At 46.7% G+C, this 27,589-nt stretch overlaps 2 protein-coding genes across 2 annotated transcripts in view; one reads left to right on the top strand and one right to left on the bottom strand.

Annotated features, from left to right (window-relative positions):
• The window catches only part of LOC120982704, a 66,480-nt gene that overhangs the window by 4,533 nt on the left and 34,358 nt on the right, over nt 1-27,589 (top strand). The window contains exon 3 of the mRNA XM_040412961.1: nt 943-1,326. Within this exon, the coding sequence (XP_040268895.1) occupies nt 943-1,326 (384 nt within the window). The remainder of the gene's footprint in view (nt 1-942; nt 1,327-27,589) is intronic.
• On the bottom strand, nt 2,729-3,367 carry LOC120982658 (histone H1B-like). The gene has a single exon (XM_040412915.1). It carries the CDS (start codon nt 3,365-3,367, stop codon nt 2,729-2,731), a length of 639 nt encoding a protein of 212 aa, XP_040268849.1.

Below are 27,589 nucleotides of genomic sequence, written 5' to 3'. Positions count from 1 at the left end.
CCCCGGCTCAGTGAATAAATGGATGATGTGAGCCCCGCCCCTCCTGCTGCTCCGCCCCCCGCTCTTCTCAGAGCCCCCACCTTCTCTAGGACGGAGCTGCCGCATTGTGTGAATACATGGAAGCCTCATGTCCGAGGCGGATTATTCCCTCATTATAGACCACTGATCGGGAGGATGAGGGGAGTAGTGATCGTATACTCGGGAGGATGAGGGGAGTAGTGATCGTATACTCGGGAGGATGAGGGGAGTAGTGATCGGCCAAAGAGAAGGATGGGAGAGTAGTGATCAGACAGTGAGGAGAATGAGGGGAGTAGTGATCAGACAGTGAGGATGGGGGGGAGGAATGATCGCCCAGAGAGAAGTTGGGCGATGAGGAGAATGAGTGAAGTAGTTATATGGTACTGAGGATGATTAGGGGAGTAGTGGTCAGCCAGTGAGGAGGATGGGGGAGTAGTGATCTGCTAATGGATGGATGTGAGCCCCGCCGTGCGCTCTATCCCCGGACACCAGCGCAGAGAAGGGGGCGGAGCTATAGAACAAGTGCTTTACAGTGATTGGCTGATCTCTGGCTTTTGAAATTCCCGCTCAATTACAGTCCGGTCAGAATCCAGCGGCCGTGGAGGAGCAGTCCATTACACACAGGGGCGCTGATGGTCCGGGCGTCACACAGGGGCACTTACCGCTCCTGACATGCTGCGAGAACGGGCAGACATTGGCTGATCTCAGGGGACGAACCCTCTACAGCAGCAATCACTATAACATACTTATTCTGTAGCTCCACCTCTTCTTCCGCTTGGGCTCCGCCTCTTGTGAACGATGATTGGTAACGGAAGTTTTGGCGGGCACATCACTGTACGAATAAACCAATAGGGATGTAGGGGTGTGGTTTACATGAGCCAATGAGGACGAGGCCTGGAGTATAAATGATCTGCACGGTCCGTTCCTCGCCTCATTCTCTTGCTGTGTACAGATCTCTGCAGAGCCATGGCCAGAACCAAGCAGACAGCCCGTAAGTCCACCGGCGGGAAAGCTCCCCGCAAGCAGCTGGCCACTAAGGCCGCCAGGAAGAGCGCCCCCGCCACTGGCGGAGTCAAGAAGCCTCACCGCTACCGGCCCGGGACCGTCGCTCTCCGGGAAATCCGGCGCTACCAGAAGTCCACCGAGCTGCTCATCCGGAAGCTGCCCTTCCAGCGCCTGGTGAGAGAGATCGCCCAGGACTTCAAGACCGACCTTCGCTTCCAGAGCTCGGCCGTCATGGCCCTGCAGGAGGCCAGCGAGGCTTACCTGGTCGGGCTCTTCGAGGACACCAACCTCTGCGCCATCCACGCCAAGCGGGTCACCATCATGCCCAAGGATATCCAGCTGGCCCGCAGGATCCGAGGGGAGAGGGCTTAGATCTGCGCCCCGCACCCAACAAAGGCTCTTCTCAGAGCCACCACCTCCTCCAGAGACGAGCTCCACTCCGCCCTCCATTCTCCACCTCTGCTCACAGGAGGCGGGTTAACCCTTTCAGCGCTCTAATTAGTAAGAGCAGTTCCTTTATTCTAAAAGCGCTCTCTGTATCTCCCCCCGTCTATCAGGGACTCGCTGAACGTGACCGATAACCGCCTCCATCCTCCCTGCCCCCCCGCCATCTCCACTCAGCGCTGCTGGGGGCGGGGCTATAGGACAAGTGCTTTACAGTGATTGGCTGATCTCCTGGCTTTTGAAATTCCCGCTCAATTACAGTCCGGGTAGAATTCAGCGGCCAAACCCTCTACAGCAGCAATGTCTGCCCGGACTTCCTGCTCTTCCCTTCCGTCTCTTTGTCACAGACGTCCCCGCATTCTCCGCCATGTCCTGAGCTGGGGGCCCCGGGCTCCAATCCTATCCCCGCCCCCTTAGCACCGGTGTATCCCCGAGTGCCCGGCTCTGTGGACCCATCCAGCCGCTCGTCCTTCACCACCTCCTGCTCCTCAAGTCTCCAATCACTACTCCCCCCATCCTTCTCTCTGGCCGATCACTACTCCCCTCATCCTCCCGATCAGTGGTCTATAATGAGGGAATAATCCGCCTCGGACATGAGGCTTCCATGTATTAACACAATGCGGCAGCTCCGTCCTAGAGAAGGTGGGGGCTCTGAGAAGAGCGGGGGGCGGGGCTCACAGCCATCTAATCAGCGGAGCAGCAGGGCTCATTTACATTCATTTGAGCCAGGGGGGGGCGGAGCAGGAGGGGCTCACATCATCCATTCAGATGAGACGGGGGCGGAGCTTCTTCACGGCCGCTGAATTCTAATTGAGCGGGAATTTCAAAAGCCTTGGTACTAGTTCTATAGCCCCGCCCCCATAGCCTGCTCAGTATTAACCCGTCAGTGGCCGTCTTCTCCCGCTCCCCACCGGAGAAGGGGAGAACAGTCCCGTAGTCACTGTGCGGAGAAGAGCGGCTCCATCGCTGCGCTGGTGTCCAGGGATAGAGCGCACGACACCCCTGCAGGCACAGTACACTCAGCGGCGGCATCACTACCAGCAGGGGGCGGGGCGCAGTGAGGGGCGGTTATCAGCCGAGCAGCGAGGCCCTGATAGACGGAAGAGAGCGGCGCTGACAGGGTTAACCCGCCCGCAGAGGAGCCGGAGCCCCCGCCCGCTGTGAGCGGAGAACGAGGGCAGAAGGGCGGAGTGGAGCTCGTCTGAGGAGGAGGTGGCGGCTCTGAGAAGAGCCTTTGGGGGAGAAGTGCGGGCGGCGCCGGTTACTTCTTGGCCGCGCTCTTCTTGGCTTTCGCCGCTTTCTTAGCCGGACTCTTGGCAGCCTTGGGTTTCGCCGCTTTCTTAGCCGGACTCTTGGCCAGCTTCTTGGGCTTGGGGGCAGCCTTCGGCTTCTTGGGGCTCTTGGCTGGTTTCTTAGCCTTTTTCGGGCTCTTGGCCGGAGCCTTCTTGGGCTTCTTCGGGGATTTAGCGGGTTTCTTGGCCGCAGTAGCTGCAGGTTTCTTGGCCGCCGCTGGCTTCTTCTTGGCCGCCGCCTTGTCCTTGGTCTCCTGCTGCTTCTTGTTGAGCTTGAAGGAGCCGGAGGCGCCGCTGCCCTTCACCTGGGTGAGGGTCCCCTTGGTGACCAGAGCCCTGATGGCCACCTTGATGCGGCTATTGTTCTTCTCTACATCGCATCCTCCGGCAGCCAGAGCCTTCTTCAGGGCGGCCAGAGACACCCCGCTGCGCTCCTTGGAGGCGGACACGGCTGTGACCAGGAGCTCGGACACGCTGGGACCGGACGGCTTCTTGCTTTTCTTGGCGCCCCCTGCTGCCGCGGCGGATTTCCTCGGCTGCTTCTTGGACTTGGCGGCCGCTTCGGCGGGAGGAGGAGGAGCGGCGGCTGCTGGCGCGGTCTCTGCCATCGTGTGAGACGTGGGGAGGAAACACAAAGACTTCTCCTGGAGAAAACACTGAGGCCGGAGCCGGGGCCGCCTCTTATATGTGCAGCGCTGCGCAGTGATTGGCTGCCGAGCTCCGCCCTCCTGCGCGTCTATTGGCTGACACTGGACACAGGCCCCGCCTTCACCCCTCTCAGCCCGGCTGCAGCTCCGCTCTGCCCTTGTGCTTCCCTGCCCGGGAGAAGAGCCCTTTAGCGGCTAGAACCGGACAGGAGAGGCCGCCTTCTCCGCGCCTTCCTCCTCCCGGACATCCCCCCTCACCGTGTGTCGCCGTCTGTGGCGGAGGAGGCCGGAGCAGGCCCCGGGATCTCCGCCACAGTCCTCCCGCTCTGCCTGCCGTTCTGCACATCCGGCTGGATCCGGCCCGATGGCTCCGCTGCGGGGGCTCGTTCCCTCTCTTCCCGGCCCTCGTCCCCATCCCAGGGCTCTTTCCCACAAGGTGGGGCCGCAGGAAGCTGCTTGGACGCTGCGGGGAGGAGCTGGAGCCGCGGAGAGCCCGGGAGGGTAACACAGGCGGCGGCCTCCGCTCCCTGCCGGCTCCAGTGCTCCGTGTCCCCGCACATTCCCCGCCGCAGTGATGCCGCCTCATGTGTGTACAGGGCTCTCAGGGAGCAGAGATGCGTCTTGTGGTCAGGGCTCCGCAGATGACAGAGGACTTCTCTCCTGGGCTCCTGGCTGCAGCAGAGGGGGTGCCGGTACAATGGGGCAGAGTATGGCCCCGCCCCCCAGAAGTGTGGACCCCGCTTTACTGACCCCCGGAAACATTCTGGGGAGTAAGAAAAGTAGAGAAAACTGCCCCTATAATCCCCCTCATTGCATCTCCGTAATCTCAGTACAATACGGCAAAGTATAGTATATTATAGTATAGTACAGTATAGGACAGTATATTATAGTATAGTGCAGTATATTATAATATAGTGCAGTATATTATAGTACAGTATAGTATAGTGCAGTATATTATAGTATAGTACAGTATATTATAGTATAGTGCAGTATAGTACAGTATATTATAGTATAGTACAGTATATTATAGTATAGTGCAGTATATTATAGTACAGTATATCATAGTATAGTACAGTATATAATAGTACAGTTTAGTATAGTATAGGACAGTGTAGTATAGTATAGCACAGTATAGTATAGTACAGTATATTATAGTGCAGGATAGTATAGTATAGTACAGGACAGTATTGTATAGTACAGTATATTATAGTACGGTATAGTACATTACAGTAGTACAGTACGGTATAGTACAGGACAGTATTGTTTAGTACAGTATATTATACTACAGTATATTATACTACAGTATAGTACAGCATAGTATATTATAATACAGTATATTACAGCACAAAATATTATAGTACAGCATAGTACAGTATATTATAGTACAGGACAGCACAGTATATTATAGTACAGCACAGTATATTATAGTACAGTATAGTATAGCACAGTATACTATAGTATAGCACAGTGTAGTACAGCACAGTATAGTATATTATAGCACAGCATAGTACAGTATATTATAGTACAGTTTAGTACAGTATATTATAGTTCAGTATAGTACAGTACAGTATATTATAGTACAGCACAGTATAGTATATTATAGTACAGTATATTATAGTACTGCATAGTACAGTATTGTATAGTACATTATATTATAGTACAGTATTGTACAGCACAGTATATTATAGTACAGCATAGTATAGTACAGCACAGTACAGTGTAGTACAGCATAGTATAGTACAGTATATTATAGTACAGTATATTACACCACAGTATATTATAGTACAGCATAGTACAGTATATTATAGTACAGGACAGTATATTATATTACAGCACAGGATAGTATAGGACAGTATAGCACAGTATACTATAGTATAGTACAGTGTAGTACAGCATAGTATAGTACAGTATAGTATAGTACAGTATAGTATATTATAGTACAGTACAGTATAGTATAGCACAGTATATTATAGCACAGTATATTATAGTACAGTATAGTATAGTACAGTATAGTACAGCATAGTATAGTACAGTATATTATAGTATAGTACATTACACCACAGTATATTATAGTACAGCATAGTACAGTATATTACAGTACAGGACAGTATATTATATTACAGCACAGGATAGTATAGGACAGTATAGCACAGTATACTATAGTATAGTACAGTGTAGTACAGCATAGTATAGTACAGTATATTTAGTACAGCACAGTATATTATAGTATAGTACAGTATATTATAGTTCAGTATAGTATAGTACAGTATATTATAGTACAGCACAGTATAGTATAGCACAGTATAGTACAGCACATTATTGTATATTATAGTACAGTATATTATAGTACTGCATAGTATAGTACAGTATCGTATAGTAAATTATATTATAGTACAGTATTGTATAGCACAGTATAATATAGTACAGCATAGTATAGTACAGCATAGTATATTACAGTATTGTATAGTATAGCACAGTATATTATAGTACTGTACAGTATAGTACAGCACAGTATATTATAGTACAGCACAGTATAGTACAGTATACTACAACACAGTACAGTATAGCACAGTATATTATGGTACAGCACAATAGAGTCCAGTATATTATAGTACAGTACAGTACAATATATTATAGTACAGTATTATACAGCATAGTATAGTACAGTATCAGTATACTACAACACAGTACAGTATAGCACAGTATATTATAGTACAGCACAGTTGAGTCCAGTATATTATAGTACAGTATAGTACAGCACAGTATAGTACAGTATATTATAGTACAGTACAATATATGATAGTACAGTATTATATAGTATAGTACAGTATATTATAGTACAGTATAGTATATTATAGTACATTATAATACAGCACAGTATAGTACAGTATATTATAGTATAGTATAGTATAGTACAGTATATTATATTATAGTACAGCACAGTATTGTATAGTACAGTACAGTATATTATAGTACAGTATATTATAATACAGTATAGTACAGTATATTATAGTATGGCACAGTATAGTACAGTATATTATAGTTTAGTACAGTATATTATAGTACAGTATAATACAGCATAGTATAGTACAGTAGAGTACAGTATATTATAGTACAGCATAGTACAGTACAGTATATTACAGCACAGTATATTATAGTATAGTACAGCATAATATAGTACAGTATATTATAGTACAGCATAGTACAGTACAGTATATTACAGCACAGTATATTATAGTATAGTACAGCATAATATAGTACAGTATATTATAGTACAGCACAGTATAGTACATTATATTATAGTACAGTATAGTACAGCACAGTATAGTACAGTATAGTATAGCACAGTATAGTACAGAGCATTATAGTATAGCATAGTATAGTACAGTATATTATAGTACAGTATAGTACAGCACAGTATAGTACAGCACAGCATAATATATTATAGTACAGCATAGTAAAGTATAGTATAGCACAGTATAGTACATTATAGTATGGTACAGTATAGTATAGCACAGTATAGTACAGCACAGTATAGTATGGTTCAGTATAGTACAGCACAGTATGGTACAGTATAGTACAGCACAGCATAGTACAGTATATTATAGTACAGTATAGTACAGTATATTATAGTACCGTATAGTACAGTATATTATAGTACAGCACAGTATATTATAGTACAGTATATTATAGTATAGTACAGTATAGTGCAGCATACAGGGAGTGCAATTTATTATTGAACAACAACCATGTTCTCAATGAACCCAAAAAACTCATTAATATCAAAGCTGAATATTTTTGGAAGTAGTTTTTAGTTTGTTTTTAGTTTTAGCTATTTTAGGGGGATATCTGTGTGTGCAGGTGACTATTACTGTGCATAATTATTAGGCAACTTAACAAAAAACAAATATATACCCATTTCAATTATTTATTTTTACCAGTGAAACCAATATAACATCTCAACATTCACAAATATACATTTCTGACATTCAAAAACAAAACAAAAACAAATCAGTGACCAATATAGCCACCTTTCTTTGCAAGGACACTCAAAAGCCTGCCATCCATGGATTCTGTCAGTGTTTTGATCTGTTCACCATCAACATTGCTTGCAGCAGCAACCACAGCCTCCCAGACACTGTTCAGAGAGGTGTACTGTTTTCCCTCCTTGTAAATCTCACATTTGATGATGGACCACAGGTTCTCAATGGGGTTCAGATCAGGTGAACAAGGAGGCCATGTCATTAGATTTTCTTCTTTTATACCCTTTCTTGCCAGCCACGCTGTGGTGTACTTGGACGCGTGTGATGGAGCATTGTCCTGCATGAAAATCATGTTTTTCTTGAAGGATGCAGACTTCTTCCTGTACCACTGCTTGAAGAAGGTGTCTTCCAGAAACTGGCAGTAGGACTGGGAGTTGAGCTTGACTCCATCCTCAACCCGAAAAGGCCCCACAAGCTCATCTTTGATGATACCAGCCCAAACCAGTACTCCACCTCCACCTTGCTGGCGTCTGAGTCGGACTGGAGCTCTCTGCCCTTTACCAATCCAACCACGGGCCCATCCATCTGGCCCATCAAGACTCACTCTCATTTCATCAGTCCATAAAACCTTAGAAAAATCAGTCTTGAGATATTTCTTGGCCCAGTCTTGACGTTTCAGCTTGTGTGTCTTGTTCAGTGGTGGTCGTCTTTCAGCCTTTCTTACCTTGGCCATGTCTCTGAGTATTGCACACCTTGTGCTTTTGGGCACTCCAGTGATGTTGCAGCTCTGAAATATGGCCAAACTGGTGGCAAGTGGCATCTTGGCAGCTGCACGCTTGACTTTTCTCAGTTCATGGGCAGTTATTTTGCGCCTTGGTTTTTCCACACGCTTATTGCGACCCTGTTGACTATTTTGAATGAAACGCTTGATTGTTCGATGATCACGCTTCAGAAGCTTTGCCATTTTAAGAGTGCTGCATCCCTCTGCAAGATATCTCACTATTTTTGACTTTTCTGAGCCTGTCAAGTCCTTCTTTTGACCCATTTTGCCAAAGGAAAGGAAGTTGCCTAATAATTATGCACACCTGATATAGGGTGTTGATGTCATTAGACCACACCCCTTCTCATTACAGAGATGCACATCACCTAATATGCTTAATTGGTAGTAGGCTTTCGAGCCTATACAGCTTGGAGTAAGACAACATGCATACAGAGGATGATGTGGTCAAAATACTCATTTGCCTAATAATTCTGTACAGGGTGTAGTATAATACAGTATAGTGCAGCATAGTACAGTATAGTACAACACATTATAGTACAGCACAGTATAGTACAGTACAGTATAGTACAACACATTATAGTACATCACAGTATAGTACAGCACAGAATAGTGTAGTACAGTATATTATAGTACAGTATAGTACAGCACAGTATAGTATAGTATAGTACAGTATATTATAGCACAGTATAGTACAGCATAGTATAGTATAGTACAGCACAGTATAGTACAGCACAGTATAGTACAGCACAGCATAGTACAGTATAGTACAGCACAGTATAGTACAGTATAGTACAGCACAGTATAGTACAGCACAGTATAGTACAGCACAGCATAGTACAGTATAGTACAGCACAGTATAGTACAGTATAGTACAGCACAGTATAGTACAGCACAGTATAGTACAGCACAGCATAGTACAGTATAGTACAGCACAGTATAGTACAGTACAGTATATTATAGTACAGTATAGTACAGTATATTATAGTACAGCATAGTACAGTATAGTATAGTACAGCACAGTATAGTATAGCACATTATAGTACAGCACAGCATAGTATAGTACAGTATAGTATAGTACAGCACAGTATAGTACAGCACAGTATAGTACAGCACAGCATAGTATAGTACAGTATAGTATAGTACAGCACAGTATAGTACAGCATAGTATAGTACAGCACAGTACAGTACAGCATAGTATAGTACAGAATAGTATTGTAACGGATCTCCTAGCACCCCGACTGGGTACCTCCGTTGATGGATGCTCCTGGTGCTTCCCGAGGGCTCCACATAATAAATGGAATAGGACAGCACCACTTCCTGGAACACATAGTCCGTGGTATGGCGGCGCTGCTCGTGGCGTCAGCTCCCGGCCTCAGGGACCCCTCAAACGTACAAAAAACTTCAGAAAAGTCGCGGCCCTCTTGTTCTTGAATCAAAGCTTAGCGTTTAATCACACTGAAAGGATACAGCAACGTCTGGACACCCAGGTCTTTCTCAGCTACATGTGGTTTACAAGTGAAGCTCAATACTTATATAGGTGTAACATTCAATCCGGATTGGTTGAGGGGTTGTCCCCCAGAAAGGTCACATCCCCCCCTTACATATTCACCCAATCGTGTTCTAAAGTGATAATAACATTCAGTAATAAAACTGCATAACCATCTCAGCTGTGTATATAAAATCGTTAATTTCTAACGATAATACTATAACGAGTACATTATATTATAGTACAGTATAGTACAGCATAGTATAGTACAGTACAGTATATTACAGCACAGTATATTATAGTATAGTACAGCACAGTATAGTACAGCATAATATAGTACAGTATATTATAGTACAGCACAGTATAGTACATCATATTATATTATAGTACAGTATAGTACAGCACAGTACAGTATAGTACAGTATAGTATAGCACAGTATAGTACAGAGCATTATAGTATAGTATAGTACAGTATATTATAGTACAGTATAGTACAGTATAGCACAGTATAGTACAGAGCATTATAGTATAGCATAGTATAGTACAGTATATTATAGTACAGCACAGTATAGTACAGCACAGCATAATATATTATAGTACAGTATAGCACAGTATAGTACATTATAGTATGGTACAGTATAGTATAGTACAGTATAGTACAGTATAGTATAGCACAGTATAGTACAGCACAGTATAGTACAGTATAGTACAGTATAGTATAGCACAGTATAGTACAGCACAGTATAGTATAGTACAGTATATTATAGTACAGTACAGCACAGTATAGTACAGCACAGTATAGTACAGCAGAAAATAGTACAGTATAGTACAGTATATTATAGTACAGTATAGTACAGTACAGTATATTATAGTACAGCACAGTATATTATAGTATAGGACAGTATATTATAGTACAGTATAGTACAGCACAGTATATTATAGTACAGTATAGTACAGTATAGTACAGCACAGCATAGTATAGTGCAGTATAGTACAGCACAGTATAGTGCAGTATAGTACAGCACAGTATAGTACAGTATAGTATTGTGCAGCATAGTATAGTATAGTATTGTAACGGATCTCCTAGCACCCCGACTGGGTACCTCCATTGATGGATGCTCCTAGTGCTTCCCGAGGGCTCCACATAATAAATGGAATAGGACAGCACCACTTCCTGGAACACATAGTCCGTGGTATGGCGGCGCTGCTCGTGGCGTCAGCTCCCGGCCTCAGGGACCCCTCAAACGTAGAAAAAACTTCAGAAAAGTCGCGGCCCTCTTGTTCTTGAATCAAAGCTTAGCGTTTAATCACACTGAAAGGATACAGCAACGTCTGGACACCCAGGTCTTTCTCAGCTACATGTGGTTTACAAGTGAAGTTCAATACTTATATAGGTGTAACATTCAATCCGGATTGGTTGAGGGGTTGTCCCCCAGAAAGGTCAAATCCCCCCCTTACATATTCACCCAATCGTGTTCTAAAGTGATAATAACATTCAGTAATAAAACAGCATAACCATCTCAGCTGTGTATATAAAATCGTTAATTTCTAACGATAATACTATAACGAGTACATTATATTATAGTACAGTATAGTACAGCATAGTATAGTACAGTACAGTATATTACAGCACAGTATATTATAGTACAGCACAGTATAGTACAGCATAATATAGTACAGTATATTATAGTACAGCACAGTATAGTACATTATATTATAGTACAGCACAGTACAGTATAGTACAGTATAGTATAGCACAGTATAGTACAGAGCATTATAGTATAGTATAGTACAGTATATTATAGTACAGTATAGTACAGTATAGCACAGTATAGTACAGAGCATTATAGTATAGCACAGTATAGTACAGAGCATTATAGTATAGTATAGTACAGTATATTATAGTACAGTATAGTACAGTATAGCACAGTATAGTACAGAGCATTATAGTATAGCATAGTATAGTACAGAGCATTATAGTATAGTATAGTACAGTATATTATAGTACAGTATAGTACAGTATAGCACAGTATAGTACAGAGCATTATAGTATAGCACAGTATAGTACAGAGCATTATAGTATAGTATAGTACAGTATATTATAGTACAGTATAGTACAGTATAGCACAGTATAGTACAGAGCATTATAGTATAGCATAGTATAGTACAGTATATTATAGTACAGCACAGTATAGTACAGCACAGAATAATATATTATAGTACAGTATAGCACAGTATAGTACATTATAGTATGGTACAGTATAGTATAGTACAGTATAGTACAGTATAGTATAGCACAGTATAGTACAGTATAGTATGGTTCAGTATAGTACAGCACAGTATGGTACAGTATAGTACAGCACAGTATAGTATAGTACAGTATATTATAGTACAGTACAGCACAGTATAGTACAGCACAGCATAGTACAGTATAGTACAGTATATTATAGTACAGTATAGTACAGTACAGTATATTATAGTACAGTATATTATAGTACAGCACAGTATATTATAGTATAGGACAGTATATTATAGTACAGTATAGTACAGCACAGTATATTATAGTACAGTATAGTACAGTATATTATAGTATAGTATAGTACAGCACAGTATAGTGCAGCATAGTATAGTACAGTATAGTATAACACATTATAGTACAGCACAGAATAGTGTAGTACAGTATATTATAGTACAGTATAGTACAGAAAAGCATAGTATAGTACAGTATAGTACGGTATAGTACAGCACAGTATAGTATAGTACAGTATATTATAGCACAGTATAGTACAGCATAGTATAGTATAGTACAGCACAGTATAGTACAGCACAGCACAGCATAGTATAGTACAGTATAGTATAGCACAGTATAGTACAGCATAGTATAGTATAGTACAGCACAGTATAATACAGCACAGCACAGTATAGTATAGTACAGTATAGTATAGTACAGTATAGTACAGTATAGTACAGTATAGTATAGTACAGCACAGTATAGTACAGCATAGTATAGTACAGCACAGTACAGTACAGCATAGTATAGTACAGAATAGTATTGTAACGGGTCTCCTAGCACCCCGACTGGGTACCTCCGTTGATGGATGCTCCTAGTGCTTCCCGAGGGCTCCACATAATAAATGGAATAGGACAGCACCACTTCCTGGAACACATAGTCCGTGGTATGGCGGCGCTGCTCGTGGCGTCAGCTCCCGGCCTCAGGGACCCCTCAAACGTAGAAAAAACTTCAGAAAAGTCGCGGCCCTCTTGTTCTTGAATCAAAGCTTAGCGTTTAATCACACTGAAAGGATACAGCAACGTCTGGACACCCAGGTCTTTCTCAGCTACATGTGGTTTACAAGTGAAGCTCAATACTTATATAGGTGTAACATTCAATCCGGATTGGTTGAGGGGTTGTCCCCCAGAAAGGTCACATCCCCCCCCCTTACATATTCACCCAATCGTGTTCTAAAGTGATAATAACATTCAGTAATAAAACTGCATAACCATCTCAGCTGTGTATATAAAATCGTTAATTTCTAACGATAATACTATAACGAGTACAGTATATTATAGTACAGTATAGTACAGCATAGTATAGTACAGTACAGTATATTATAGTATAGCACAGTTTATTATAGTACAGCACAGTATAGTACAGCATAGTATAGTACAGCACAGTATAGTACAGCACAGTATAGTACAGCACAGTAGAGTCCAGTATAGTACAGTATATTATATTATAGTACAGTATTATACAGCATAGTACAGTATTATAGTACAGCACAGTATAGTACAGTATATTATAGTACAGCACAGTATAGTACAGCACAGTATAGTACAGCACAGTATAGTACAGTATATTATAGTACAGCACAGTATAGTACAGTATAGTACAGTATATAATAGTACAGCACAGTATAGTACAGTATAGTACAGCATAGTATAGTACAGTATATTATAGTACAGTATATTATAGTACAGTATATTATAGTACAGCACAGCATAGTATAGTACAGCACAGTATAGTACAGTACAGCATAGTATAGTACAGTATATTATAGTACAGTATATTATAGCATAGTATAGTACAGTATCGTATAGTACAGCACAGTATAGTACAGCATAGTATAGTACAGTATATTATAGTACAGTATATTATAGCATAGTATAGTACAGTATCGTATAGTACAGCACAGTATAGTACAGCATAGTATAGTACAGCACAGTACAGTACAGCATAGTATAGTACAGAATAGTATTGTAACGGATCTCCTAGCACCCCGACTGGGTACCTCCGTTGATGGATGCTCCTGGTGCTTCCCGAGGGCTCCACATAATAAATGGAATAGGACAGCACCACTTCCTGGAACACATAGTCCGTGGTATGGCGGCGCTGCTCGTGGCGTCAGCTCCCGGCCTCAGGGACCCCTCAAACGTAGAAAAAACTTCAGAAAAGTCGCGGCCCTCTTGTTCTTGAATCAAAGCTTAGCGTTTAATCACACTGAAAGGATACAGCAACGTCTGGACACCCAGGTCTTTCTCAGCTACATGTGGTTTACAAGTGAAGCTCAATACTTATATAGGTGTAACATTCAATCCGGATTGGTTGAGGGGTTGTCCCCCAGAAAGGTCACATCCCCCCCCTTACATATTCACCCAATCGTGTTCTAAAGTGATAATAACATTCAGTAATAAAACAGCATAACAATCTCAGCTGTGTATATAAAATCGTTAATTTCTAACGATAATTTGTTTTCCCTAAGTCCTAACCAGTGGCACAGATGGGGTATTCTGCCCCTGTGGACTGGTTAGGACAGCTGGAAGTTTTAATGAAATAATAAAAAACTGACATATACACGCCCTCCCTGCCCCTAATAAAGAGGGGAGTGACCTTTAGGACATCGTGTAATTACAAGTAGACAATAATAACCACAATTACTAAAAAAAAGGGGGGGGGGGGAATTTGTGTGCCACTGTTAGGACTAAGGGAAAACAAATTATCGTTAGAAATTAATGATTCCCTTACATCCTAACTAGGGATGAGCGAACCCGAACTGGAGCTTTCTTGGTGCTTTTTGAAAGGCTGCAAAGCAGCCAATCAACAAGCGTCATACTACTTGCCCCAAGAGGCCATTACAGTCTTGCCTACTATTGGCATGGCTGTGATTGGCCAGTGCACCATGTGACCCAGCCTCTATATAAGCTTGGGTCACGTAGCGCCGCACATCACTCTGCTGATACAAGTGTAGGGAGAGGTTGCAGCTGCGACGTTAGGGCGAGATTAGGCAGATTAACTCCTCCAAAAGACTTAATTCAGTGATCGATCTACAGCTGTGGATCATTGAACTGCTGCTATTCAATTGCTCACTGTTTTTAGGCTGCCCAGAGCGTTTTTCAGTCACTTTTTTCTGGGGTGATCGGCAGCCATTTTGTGTCTTGTGGTGCGCCAGCACAAGCTACCACCAAGTACATTTAACCATCAATAGTGTGATTATTTTTTGCTATATCCTACATCAGGGGCAAGCTTTCATCAAGTGCATTTAACCATCAATAGTGTGGTTATTTTTTGGCTATATCCTACATCAGGGGCAAGCTGCCACAAAGTCCATTTAACCATCAATAGTGTGGTTATTTAAATCTATCCCTAAAAGGGTATATTAGATTCAAGGTGCTGATAGGGTCATTCTCAAGAACTTCACACACACGCTACTGTGCATATCCAAGTCTAATTCTGTCCGTAAACGTATACCTGTCACCCAGCGCCTAAATAATAGGCCTCAAATTTATATTCAGCTAAATCTGTGGCTATTGCTGTAGCTGGTCAAGTTATTTTGTGTCCGTCAAAGCACAGTTTTTGTTCTGGGTTGAAATACAATTGAAGATTATGCTAGCTTTAGTGTACTAATAATCTTAATTTTAATAAAGACAGGAGGCGAGTATTTTGCATTAACTCTCTTTACTAACTCCACAGCAGTAAAGAAAAAAAAAATGTAAAGAGTAACAAGTAGATCACTGCGCCGCATAGTATATAAGGGTCATGCTGCCTGTACACTTCCTCTTTCTAAAAGCGACATCAAAGTCCAGGTTGAGCTCGAACATCCAGAAATTCAACGAAAACTGTAACAGCGGTTTCTGGCGAGCAGAACTTGAGGAGACTTCTGGTAAACGAGGTTGGAGGTAAGACCGAACGAAGCTCTCATCTCATCCTATGGGGTCGTAAGGACCAGTGGAGGACCTGAAGAGGGTTACGCTGAAAGGAGAGTATAAAATAGGTTAGGTATAGAATCGTAACTATTCACGCTTATGGGCTTTAACGGAATAGTGTAGAATTAAATCATTACAAATAGCGTGCAAATTATCTAGTGGCTAAATGTATGGTAGGTGTAAGTATGTAATACAACTAAGAACTGCCCGTCAGGTAGGCAATACTTAGGGTGAGAAATTCTGAATATGTCCCAAAACAGAGAGATTATTAAAATCGAGCCCCATATCCGACACCTTGAGATTCACTCCCCCAAAGAGTCAGGGTAGGGAATAGAAGGAAGGGAAAATACTCGCCTCCTGTCTTTATTAAAATTAAGATTATTAGTACACTAAAGCTAGCATAATCTTCAATTTTAAAACATGACAGGAGGCTTCCTATTTTGCAATTTTAACGCTGAAGAAGAGATGTCCCAGCAGAAGGCGGAGTGCGAAAATAAAAGGTACGGAAAGTAGATTCCCTAGACCAGTCCGCCGTTCGGAGAATATCAGAATGGGACGCCCCTGCCATTAGGGCTGCTGAAGCCGCCGCTCCGCGAACGGAGTGGGCGCCGAAAGCGGGGTCTATACCTGTGAGGGAAAGGATCCAGCGGATCCAACAGGCCAGCGTGGTGACAGAGACTGGGGCGTAAGGGCGCACGTAGGAAACTAGGAGTTGACCCGACGTAGAGGAACGGAGTGAGGAGGTAACCGAAACATAACTGCGAAGGGTGGACACAACACAGAGCTGCGGGTCGTCTGGAAAAAAGGGATAAGAGACCGACGTCGAACCTGATTTAGTGCGACGAGAGATATGGAAAGTGACTCCTTCAGGGGTCACCTCAAAGGCATCGACATCGAAGGCCCGAACGTCCGACACCCGTCGGAAAGACACAAGACAGAGGAGAAAAGCGCACTTAGCGGATAGTTGGCGAAGGGAGAGGTGGTCATTCGGAGGCCAATCCCTGAAAAAATGGAGAACCAGTCCCACGTCCCATAGGTGATGGTATTTGGGGGCTGGGGGGCGGCGGAGCCGCATGCCGTGGAGTAGGCGACAGACCAGAGGATCTTTGCCGACCGGGAGGTCCCCGACGGGAGTATGGGCTGCCGAAATCGCGGAGCGAACGACGTTGATAGAGCGATAAGAGCGGCCAGAAGAAAACAAGGAGGAAAGAAAATTGAGAATCATGGGAACAGGTGCCGTAAATGGATCGGAGTCCCGTTCCATGCACCAAGTAGACCAGGAGGCCCAAGCTGAAAGGTAGCAGCGTCTAGTTCCCGGGGCCCATGAGTCCCATAAGAGGTCCCTAGCAGTCTGCGATAGTCCGCTGACTCGCCAGGAACCCCGGAAAGAGACCAAGCCACCAGGGGTAGTCGATCTTCCAGGATGAGCGGGTGGAGACATCCTTTGGGATCCGTGAGCAGGTCCTGGAAGGATGGAAGGAGGAGAGGATCCATGTAGGAGGAGGCCAGGAGGTCCGGGAACCATGGTTGACTCTGCCACAAGGGCGTTATGAGAACCAGTTTGATTTGCTGTGTCCGCATCTGGTGTAGTGTTCTCGCAATCATGGAGAATGGGGGAAAAGCGTAGGCTCCTGCCGCCGGCCATTGTTAGAGAAAAGCGTCTGTCGCCTTGCTCTCCGGGTCCGGAAGCCAGCTGAAGAACTCCGGGGTCTGGTGATTGTTGCGAGAGGCGAACAGATCCAGGTGAAAGGGACCCCTCCGGGCTGCCAGGGCCCTGAAGATTCTCGTGTTCAGCTTCCAGTCGCTGACGTCTCTCCAGTGGCGAGAGAACCAGTCGGCTGTGAGGTTGATTTCTCCCGGCAAGTATTCCGCTTGTAACGTGATGTTGCGAGGGAGGCAGTAGTCGAAGATGTTCCTCGTGATATCCGACAGTAGGCGTGAGCGAGCGCCTCCTAGGCGGTTGATGTACTGGACTGCGGAGATGTTGTCCATGCGAAGGAGGATGCAACAATTGGAGCTCTCCCGAGCCAGGCTGCGAATCGCGAAGGATCCTGCTAGGAGTTTGAGGCAATTGATATGCATGGAGAGCTCCTGCGTCGTCCATGCTCCTCCCGTGGAGATGGTTCCGTTGGTGGCACCCCATCCCCACAAGCTGGCGTCTGATTCTAAAACGAAATCTGGAGTGTCTCCGAATATGGCCTTGCCGTTCCAGGCTTGCATGCTGTCCAGCCACCATGACAGCTCTTCACGAACTTCTGTCGTCACCGGGATTGATCGTAGGTAGGTCTGTGGCGAAGGTATTTTGCCTTGAGTCGTTGCATGGCCCTGTAGTGGAGAGGACCCGGAAATATGGCTTGAATGGAAGCTGAGAGGAGTCCCACAATCCTGGCCAGGTTGCGTAGAGGGATGGAATCGAGTCGGAGAACTCTGCGAATCTCCTTGCGAATGGTTGCGATCTTTGAGGTTGGTAGCCTCAGAGTGCACGTCGTCGAGTCGATCTCTAAGCCGAGGAATTGTATCGTCTGGGTAGGGGTCAGCTCCGATTTCTGTTGGTTTACCACGAAGCCCAGAGATTCCAGTAGGGATACTGCCAGGTGAATGTGTTGGCGTAGTCTGCGTTCGTCGGAGCAGAACAGGAGGAGGTCGTCCAAGTAGATGATGCATCGAATGCCCCTGGACCTCAGGTGGGCCACCACCGGTTTTAGGAGTTTGGTGAAACACCATGGGGCTGAGCTGAGCCCGAAAGGGAGGCAAGTGAATTGCCAAGGGCGACCATGCCAGAGGAAACGTAGGAGTGCTCGACAGTCCGGGTGCACCGGGACTGACAGGTATGCATCTTTTAGATCGAGCCTGGCGAACCAGTCGTTGCTGCGAAGAAGGTCCCGCAGGAGGTGGATGCCCTCCATCTTGAAGTGGCGATAGACCACGTACGCGTTGAAGGCGCGAATATTGATAACTGGGCGGTATTCTCCCGACTTCTTCCGCACGAGGAAGATGTTGCTGAAGTAACCTCCCTGTTCGTGGACTGGTTGAATAGCCCCTTTGTCCCTAAGCTCGCGTAGCTCCGCGTTGACGAGGTTGTGGTCGAAAGACGACATGTGGATGGGGTGAGGGGGCTGAACCTGAAAGGGGGTTCCCACTAGGTCTATGATATATCCCTGCACTGTTTGTAGAATCCAAGCGTCTGAGCAAAGGGCGGCCCAATTGTGGAAAGAAAGGGAAATACGGCCCGCAGTGCGGGTACATGGTAACAACGGAGGAATATGGGTCCTTACCTGCAGTAAAGCGGGAACGTCCGCGGATTCCACGGCCTCTATCCGAGCCTCTGGAAAAGGGTCGTTGCTGATAATCCCTTGTCGGATAAAATGGTGTTGGTTGAGTACGGGGGCCTGAAGGCCAAAATCGGCAGGCGGCACGGCCCCGTTGCCGGCCAGCCCTTCCAAAAACCCCTCTGGTAGGGTTGCTCCTGAAGACACTGCGCATTGAGGATTGCGCCTTATTAAGGGAGGTGAACACGTTGACATGTTTGTTTAATTCCTTGAGGAATGGTTCACCGAAAAGTTTCCCTTGTGCCTGGGGCCCAATCTCTTTTGTGCCAAGGTCTGCCAATTTACCGTTAATACGGAATAATGCTGCTTTTCGTCTCTCCGAAGAGAGCGTAACATTGTCGTTTCCGATGAAACAAAAACAACGTTGTGCCCACTCACGAATGTCATGTGCCCATTCCCTGAAGTCCTCGGTGGATAAGGAATCGGCTTTGGCGTAGGCATCATCCGCCAGATACATAATGCGAGCCAGGGGGCCTACGGAATCCAGTAGGTTATCTTGGGCGCCCCATAGGCCTTTCTCTACCCCCTGTCGAGGGTCTCTGCCACTGCGCATCATAAAGGTCGTCATAACTTTGTCAAATTCTGGGGTCTGAGCGACCTTATCCGGCAGGGAAGGGCGTGGGCATTCAGACCTGAGTCGGTTGCGGACCTCTTTCTCCAGAGGTTTGCGGAGCCACAGGTGCATGAACCTGGAAAGGTGTTCCGGAGGCGACCATTCACCCGATCTGGGGTGTCGTATGTTGCGAGGATCGAACATCGCCTGACCTGAGGGGTCCATAATGGTGTCTGAGTCAAGAGGAGGTTCTGCGTCAGCAGTGTCTTCGATACCTCTTGCCTGGGCCGCACCCAGGAGGGTCTCCTGCATGAAAGCGGAAACAGACTTCTCGTCCGAGCCCCATGCGTCGTAATCCGACTCTGAAGCGTCAGCTTGCCACTCATCTAGCACTGACATGGAGTGGGTAGGGTCCTGTTCTTCTTCTGAAGAGTACTCCTGACGCGGGGCCGGAGTGTGAAGTTTGGCAGGTTTACGTTTGGCAGGTGCCTTACCCTTGGGTGGTTTGGGTGTATAGTCCTCGCCTTTGTCATGGCGTTTCGTAGGGCGGGATTCATCCCCTGTCTGATAGTCGGACAGGTCGGAGTCCGACTCGTGTCGTGGACGTCTGCGAGTTTTAGGTACGTCAGGAGCCGAAGCTCGGGCCTTGGAGAGTGCCTTCTCCACAGAGGCAGTGACAGCTGCGTTAATCATAGCCTGGAAGTCTACAGGGACATTCTGGGAATTCTCCATGATAAGGGTCGGCTGGTATGTCACTGAAAGGCACAGTAATAAACGGGCACCCAGGTCTTGAGAACAGGCGTATGGTCAGTTTTAATAGTATGGGAACAAAGCCCAGTATAAACCCCAGCAGGGTAAAGTAGTGACCTTATAAACTGGGGCTCACCCAGTTAGAGAGAACTGCAACAGCTAGTCTCCCAATAAGCAGCGTATTAATAGTGGGGGCTCACCCCGGTCGCACAGGGTTGAAACCCTTAAGTGCAGGTCACAATAATAAACAGGCAGCAGCACTGACCTGACTGACCCAGCCACATGAGGCACAGAGAGAACTGAATAGTAGTCTGAGATAGGCACAGGAGTGAAAACCAGTAATGAGGGAGTAACAGCTAATTACTACAGTCACACTGAATCCCCAATGAGATGTTATGAGGTAAAATTAAGATGGCTGCGAAATCCCGCGATGTCCGCAATCCAAAATGGCGGCCACGAGTGTAGGCCGTAAGCCGGGGACTACATTTTTTGGGGCCAGCCGTGATTTGGAAGCGGGCCGGCACGAAAACGGCGGGAAAACGGCCGCGAAAATGGCGGGAAAACGGCTGCGAAAATAACGGGAAAACGGCCGCGAAAATGAGGGAGCCAGGAGGCACTCCAGGCTAGAGGGGGACCTGAGGAACCCGAGGTAAATGATAATAATACGATATAGTAAGAAATAAATGCACAAGAAGTAATATAACTCCAGGGGAGCAAAAAGTCTGACCTGTCTGCTGATGGAGCAGTAAAGAAAGAGGAAGTGTACAGGCAGCATGACCCTTATATACTATGCGGCGCAGTGATCTACTTGTTACTCTTTACATTTTTTTTTTCTTTACTGCTGTGGAGTTAGTAAAGAGAGTTAATGCAAAATACTCGCCTCCTGTCATGTTTTAAAATTCCCAACCTAGCAATTTCCTAAATTAGCGGTTTCTGCTGTATCAGGCCTACTTTAAATCTATCCCTAAAAGGGTATATTAGATTCAAGGTGCTGATAGGGTCATTCTCAAGAACTTCACACACACGCTACTGTGCATATCCAAGTCTAATTCTGTGATTAAACGTATACCTGTCACCCAGCGCCTAAATAATAGGCCTCAAATTTATATTCAGCTAAATCTGTGGTTACTGGTGTGCCTGTATTAGTGTAATACGGTACCTAAATAGATAGCCAGACAGTGTTAGGTGTCTGTAAAAAAAGGCCTGAATTTGAATTCAATACATTGGCCCGAATAATTTTTTTCTTATTGTGGTGAACGGTAACAATGAGGAAAACATCTAATAAGGGACGCGGACGCGGACATGGTCGTGGTGGTGTTAGTGGACCCTCTGGTGCTGGGAGAGGACGTGGCCGTTCTGCCACAGCCACACGTCCTAGTGAACCAACTACCTCAGGTCCCAGTAGCCAGCAGAATTTACAGCGATATTTGGTGGGGCCCAATGCCGTTCTAAGGATGGTAAGGCCTGAGCAGGTACAGGCATTAGTCAATTGGGTGGCCAACAGTGGATCCAGCACGTTCACATTATCTCCCACCCAGTCTTCTGCAGAAAGCGCACAGGTGGCGCATGAAAACCAAGCCCATCAGTCTGTCACATTACCCCCATGCATATCAGGGAAACTGTCTGAGCCTCAAGTTATGCAGCAGTCTCTTATGCTGTTTGAAGACTCTGCTGGCAGGGTTTCCCAAGGGCATCCACCTAGCCCTTCGCCAGCGGTGGAAGACATAGAATGCACTAACGCACAACCACTTATGTTTCCTGATGATGAGGACATGGAAATACCACCTCAGCACGTCTCTGATGATGACGAAACACAGGTGCCAACTGCTGCGTCTTTCTGCAGTGTGCAGACTGAACAGGAGGTCAGGGATCAAGACTGGGTGGAAGACGATGCAGGGGACGATGAGGTCCTAGACCCCACATGGAATGAAGGTCGTGCCACTGACTTTCACAGTTCGGAGGAAGAGGCAGTGGTGAGACCGAGCCAACAGCGTAGCAAAAGACAAAGAGGGAGCAGTGGGCAAAAGCAGAACACCCGCCGCCAAGAGACTCCGCCTGCTACTGACCGCCGCCATCTGGGACCGAGCACCCCAAAGGCAGCTTCAAGGAGTTCCCTGGCGTGGCAGTTCTTCAAACAATGTGCTGACGACAAGACCCGAGTGGTTTGCACGCTGTGCCATCAGAGCCTGAAGCGAGGCATTAACGTTCTGAACCTTAGCACAACCTGCATGACCAGGCACCTGCATGCAAAGCATGAACTGCAGTGGAGTAAACACCTTAAAAACAAAGAAGTCACTCAGGCTCCCCCTGCTACCTCTTCTGCTGCTGCCACCTCGGCCTCTTCTGCTGCTGCTGCCTCGGCCTCTTCCTCCGCCTCTGGAGGAACGTTGGCACCTGCCGCCCAGCAAACATGGGATGTACCACCAACACCACCACCTGCGTCACCAAGCATCTCAACCATGTCACACGGCAGCGTTCAGCTCTCCATCTCACAAACATTTGAGAGAAAGCGTAAATTCCCACCTAGCCACCATCGATCCCTGGCCCTGAATGCCAGCATTTCTAAACTACTGGCCTATGAAATGCTGTCATTTAGGCTGGTGGACACAGACAGCTTCAAACAGCTCATGTCGCTTGCTGTCCCACAGTATGTTGTTCCCAGCCGCCACTACTTCTCCAAGAGAGCCGTGCCTTCCCTGCACAACCAAGAATCCGATAAAAACAAGTGTGCACTGCGCAACGCCATCTGTGGCAAGGTCCACCTAACCACAGATACGTGGACCAGTAAGCACGGCCAGGGACGCTATATCTCCCTAACTGCACACTGGGTAAATGTAGTGGCGGCTGGGCCCCAGGCGGAGAGCTGTTTGGCGCACGTCCTTCCGCCGCCAAGGATCGCAGGGCAACATTCTTTGCCTCCTGTCTCCTCCTCCTCCTACTCAGCTTCCTCCTCCTCTTCTTCCACCTGCTCATCCAGTCAGCCACACACCTTCACCACCAACTTCAGCACAGCCCGGGGTAAACCTCAGCAGGCCATTCTGAAACTCATATGTTTGGGGGACAGGCCCCACACCGCGCAGGAGTTGTGGGGGGGTATAGAACAACAGACCGACGAGTGGTTGCTGCCGGTGAGCCTCAAGCCCGGCCTGGTGGTGTGCGATAATGGGCGAAATCTCGTTGCAGCTCTGGGACTTGCCGGTTTGATGCACATCCCTTGCCTGGCGCATGTGCTGAATTTGGTGGTGCAGAAGTTCATTCGCAACTACCCCGACATGTCAGAGCTGCTGCATAAAGTGCGGGCCGTCTGTTCGCGCTTCCGGCGTTCACATCCTGCCGCTGCTCGCCTGTCTGCGCTACAGCGTAACTTCGGCCTTCCCGCTCACCGCCTTAAATGCGACGTGCCCACCAGGTGGAACTCCACCTTGCACATGCTGGACAGACTGTGCGAGCAGCAGCAGGCCATAGTGGAGTTTCAGCTGCAGCACGCACGGGTCAGTCGCACTGCGGATCAGCCCCACTTCACCACCAATGACTGGGCCTCCATGCGAGACCTGTGTGCCCTGTTGCGCTGTTTCGAGTACTCCACCAACATGGCCAGTGGCGATGACGCCGTTATCAGCGTTACAATACCACTTCTATGTCTCCTTGAGAAAACACTTAGGGCGATGATGGAAGAGGAGGTGGCCCAGGAGGAGGAGGAGGAAGAGGGGTCATTTTTAGCACTTTCAGGCCAGTCTCTTTGAAGTGACTCAGAGGGAGGTTTTTTGCAACAGCAGAGGCCAGGTACAAATGTGGCCAGACAGGGCCCACTACTGGAGGACCAGGAGGACGAGGATGAGGAGGAGGTGGAGGAGGATGAGGATGAAGCATGTTTACAGCGGGGTGGCACCCAAAGCAGCTCGGGCCCATCACTGGTGCGTGGCTGGGGGGAAACACAGGACGATGACGATACGCCTCCCACAGAGGACAGCTTGTCCTTACCTCTGGGCAGCCTGGCACACATGAGCGACTACATGCTGCAGTGCCTGCGCAACGACAGCAGAGTTGCCCACATTTTAACGTGTGCGGACTACTGGGTTGCCACCCTGCTGGATCCACGGTACAAAGACAATGTGCCCACCTTACTTCCTACACTGGGGCGTGATAGGAAGATGCGCGAGTACTAGCGCAAGTTGGTAGACGCGCTACTGAGAGCATTCCCAAATGTCACAGGGGAACAAGTGGAAGCCCAAGGCGAAGGCAGAGGAGGAGCAAGAGGTCGCCAACGCAGCTGTGTCACGGCCAGCTCCTCTGAGGGCAGGGTTAGCATGGCAGAGATGTGGAAAAGTTTTGTCACCACGCCACAGCTAAGTGCACCACCACCTGATACGGAACGTGTTAGCAGGAGGCAACATTTCACTAACATGGTGGAACAGTACCTGTGCACACCCCTCCACGTACTGACTGATGGTTCGGCCCCATTCAACTTCTGGGTCTCCAAATTGTCCACGTGGCCAGAGCTAGCCATTTATGCCTTGGAGGAGACGTTTTGTCTGAACGTGTATTCAGTACGGCAGGGGGCGTCATTACAGACAAACGCAGCCGCCTGTCTACAGCCAATGTGGACAAGCTGACGTTCATAAAAATGAACCAGGCATGGATCCCACAGGACCTGTCCATCCCTTGTGCAGATTAGATATTAACTACCTCCCCTTAACCATATATTATTCTACTCCAGGGCACTTCCTCATTCAATCCTATTTTTTTTTTTCATTTTACCATTATATTGAGGGGCAACCCAAAGTTGAATGAACCTTTCCTCTGCCTGGCCTAAAAATATGTGACAGTGGCCTGTTCCAGTGGTGGGTGACATGAAGCCTGATTCTCTGCTATGACATGAAGCCTGATTCTCTGCCATGAGACCTCTCTCCTCTGCCTGGGTGCCGGGGCCTAAATATCTGACAGTGGCCTGTTACAGTGGTGGGTGACGTGAAGCATGATTCTCTGCTATGACATGAAGACTGATTCTCTGCTGACATGAAGCCAGATTCTCAGCTATGGGTCCTCTCTCCTCTGCCTGGGTGCCTGGGCCTAAATATCTGACAATGGACTGTTCCAATGTTGGGTGACGTGAAGCCTGATTCTCTGCTGACATGAAGCCAGATTCTATGTTATGGGACCTCTCTCCTCTGTCTGGGTGCCTGGGACTAAATATATGACAATGGACTGTTACAGTGGTGGGTGACGTGAATCCTGATTCTCTGCTATGACATGAAGCCTGATTCTCTGCTATGGGACCTCTCTCCAATTGATATTGGTTAATTTTTATTTATTTTATTTTTTTTTTATTCATTTCCCTATCCACATTTGTCCAGACCGTCTTGAAGAAATTGGAGAATTATCGGGATGGAAGCTTCAGCGGATGTTTGCTGATGCCTTGTACACCAGGATGAAAAGATCTTCCAGATTCTGGAGTAGGCCTTATTTGTAGCTTCTGATCTGGAGTGCTCTAAGGTTCTCAAGACAGACCCTGATAGCCCTTCTATCCTTGGAAGGGACTGGTCAACCTCCAGGCCGTCAGGTTGAACATTTGAAGATTTGAGGAGATCTGGGTGTCCTCCGACACCAGTACTCTCTCTGGGGGAAGCCTCAGAAATTGACCCCGACTCATCTGTAAGAGTTGGGTAAACCAAGCTCTTTTCGGCTAGTATGGGATAATGGCGATAACTGACGCTTGGTCCTGCCTGATTTTCATCAAGACCCTAGGTATCAAGGAAATTGGAGGGAAGATGTAGGCCAGCCTGAACCTCCATGGGATTGACAGAGCATCTATAGCCACCGGGTTGTCCTCCCTGTAAAGGGAGCAATACCTCTCCACCTTGGTGTTGAACCTCGTTGCCATGAGATTGATCTCTGGCATGCCCCACCTGAGCGTTATCTCCTTGAAGACCTCTGGATGAAGTGACCATTCTCCGGTTGGAAGATCTCGGCTCAGGCGATCCGCAATCACATTGAGAACTCCGCGAATGTGAACGGCTGATAAGTGGGTGAGGTTCAGTTCTGCCCAATCCAATATCACCCCTATCTCTCTCAGGAGACTTTGTGACCTTGTGCCTCCCTGCTTGTTGATATACAGCACAGCGGTCATGCTGTCTGATTGTACCTTCACTGCCTTCCCTCGAATGAAGGGAGCAAAATGAAAAAGAGCTAGTCTGATTGCTCTGATCTCCAGGAGATTTGATGACAATAACCTCTCCTGAGGTGTCCAAGTTCCCTGGACTGTCATGTCCTGAAGATGCGCACCCCAGCCTACTAGGGATGCGTCTGAAGTAAGTATGATCCAAGAGGGCTTGATCAGGAACTTGCCGTCCTTGAGGTGGGACCACCACCTTAGAGAGGATCGGACTTTGTAAGGCAGGGAGAGCACGGAATTGAGTCCCACTGGACTGTGATTCCACTTGGCTAGTACTTCCGACTGGAGCGGACGTAGATGCCATAATGCCCAAGGTACCGCCTGAGCGGTTGAAGACATTAGTCCCAACATTTTCATCCATGTTCGAATCGTTACCTGTTATGGTACAGAAAGAGAACAGGCTGTCTGTTGCACGGATTGCCTTCTTTCGGGAGTGAGATGAATCGTCATCCTGACTGAATCCACCATAAACCCCAGGAACCTTACCGAGGTGGCTGGTTGAAGTTGGAATTTGTCCTAATTGATTATCCATCCCAACAGATGCAGGAATGTGACAGCCTGTTGGATGTGTTGGGACAGGATCGCTTGGGAAGGAGTTTTGAGGAGCCAGTCGTCCAGGTATGGAACTATACTCAGGCCCTGAAGCCTTAGCGTGGCCACCACAGAGACCACCACTTTGGTGAAAGTGTGTGGGGCTGAAGAAATCCCAAACTGGAGGGCCAGAAACTGAAAATGTTTTAGGACCCCCCCCTGATGTTTACCGCGATCCTTAAGAATCTTCTGAACCCAGGATGGATGGGAATATGGAGATAAGCATCCTTGAGGTCTAAGGTTGCCAAGAAATCTCCCGGCATAAGAAGATTGATCACTGTGGCGGGACCCACCTCGCCACTGGGCATTGGAGAGGCCTGGCTACCCGCCTCCTACC

Source organism: Bufo bufo, assembly GCF_905171765.1.
Source record: "Bufo bufo chromosome 1 unlocalized genomic scaffold, aBufBuf1.1 SUPER_1_unloc_1, whole genome shotgun sequence".
Taxonomy (NCBI): Eukaryota; Metazoa; Chordata; class Amphibia; order Anura; family Bufonidae; genus Bufo; species Bufo bufo.
This window is presented reverse-complemented; position numbering and strand designations above follow the sequence as displayed.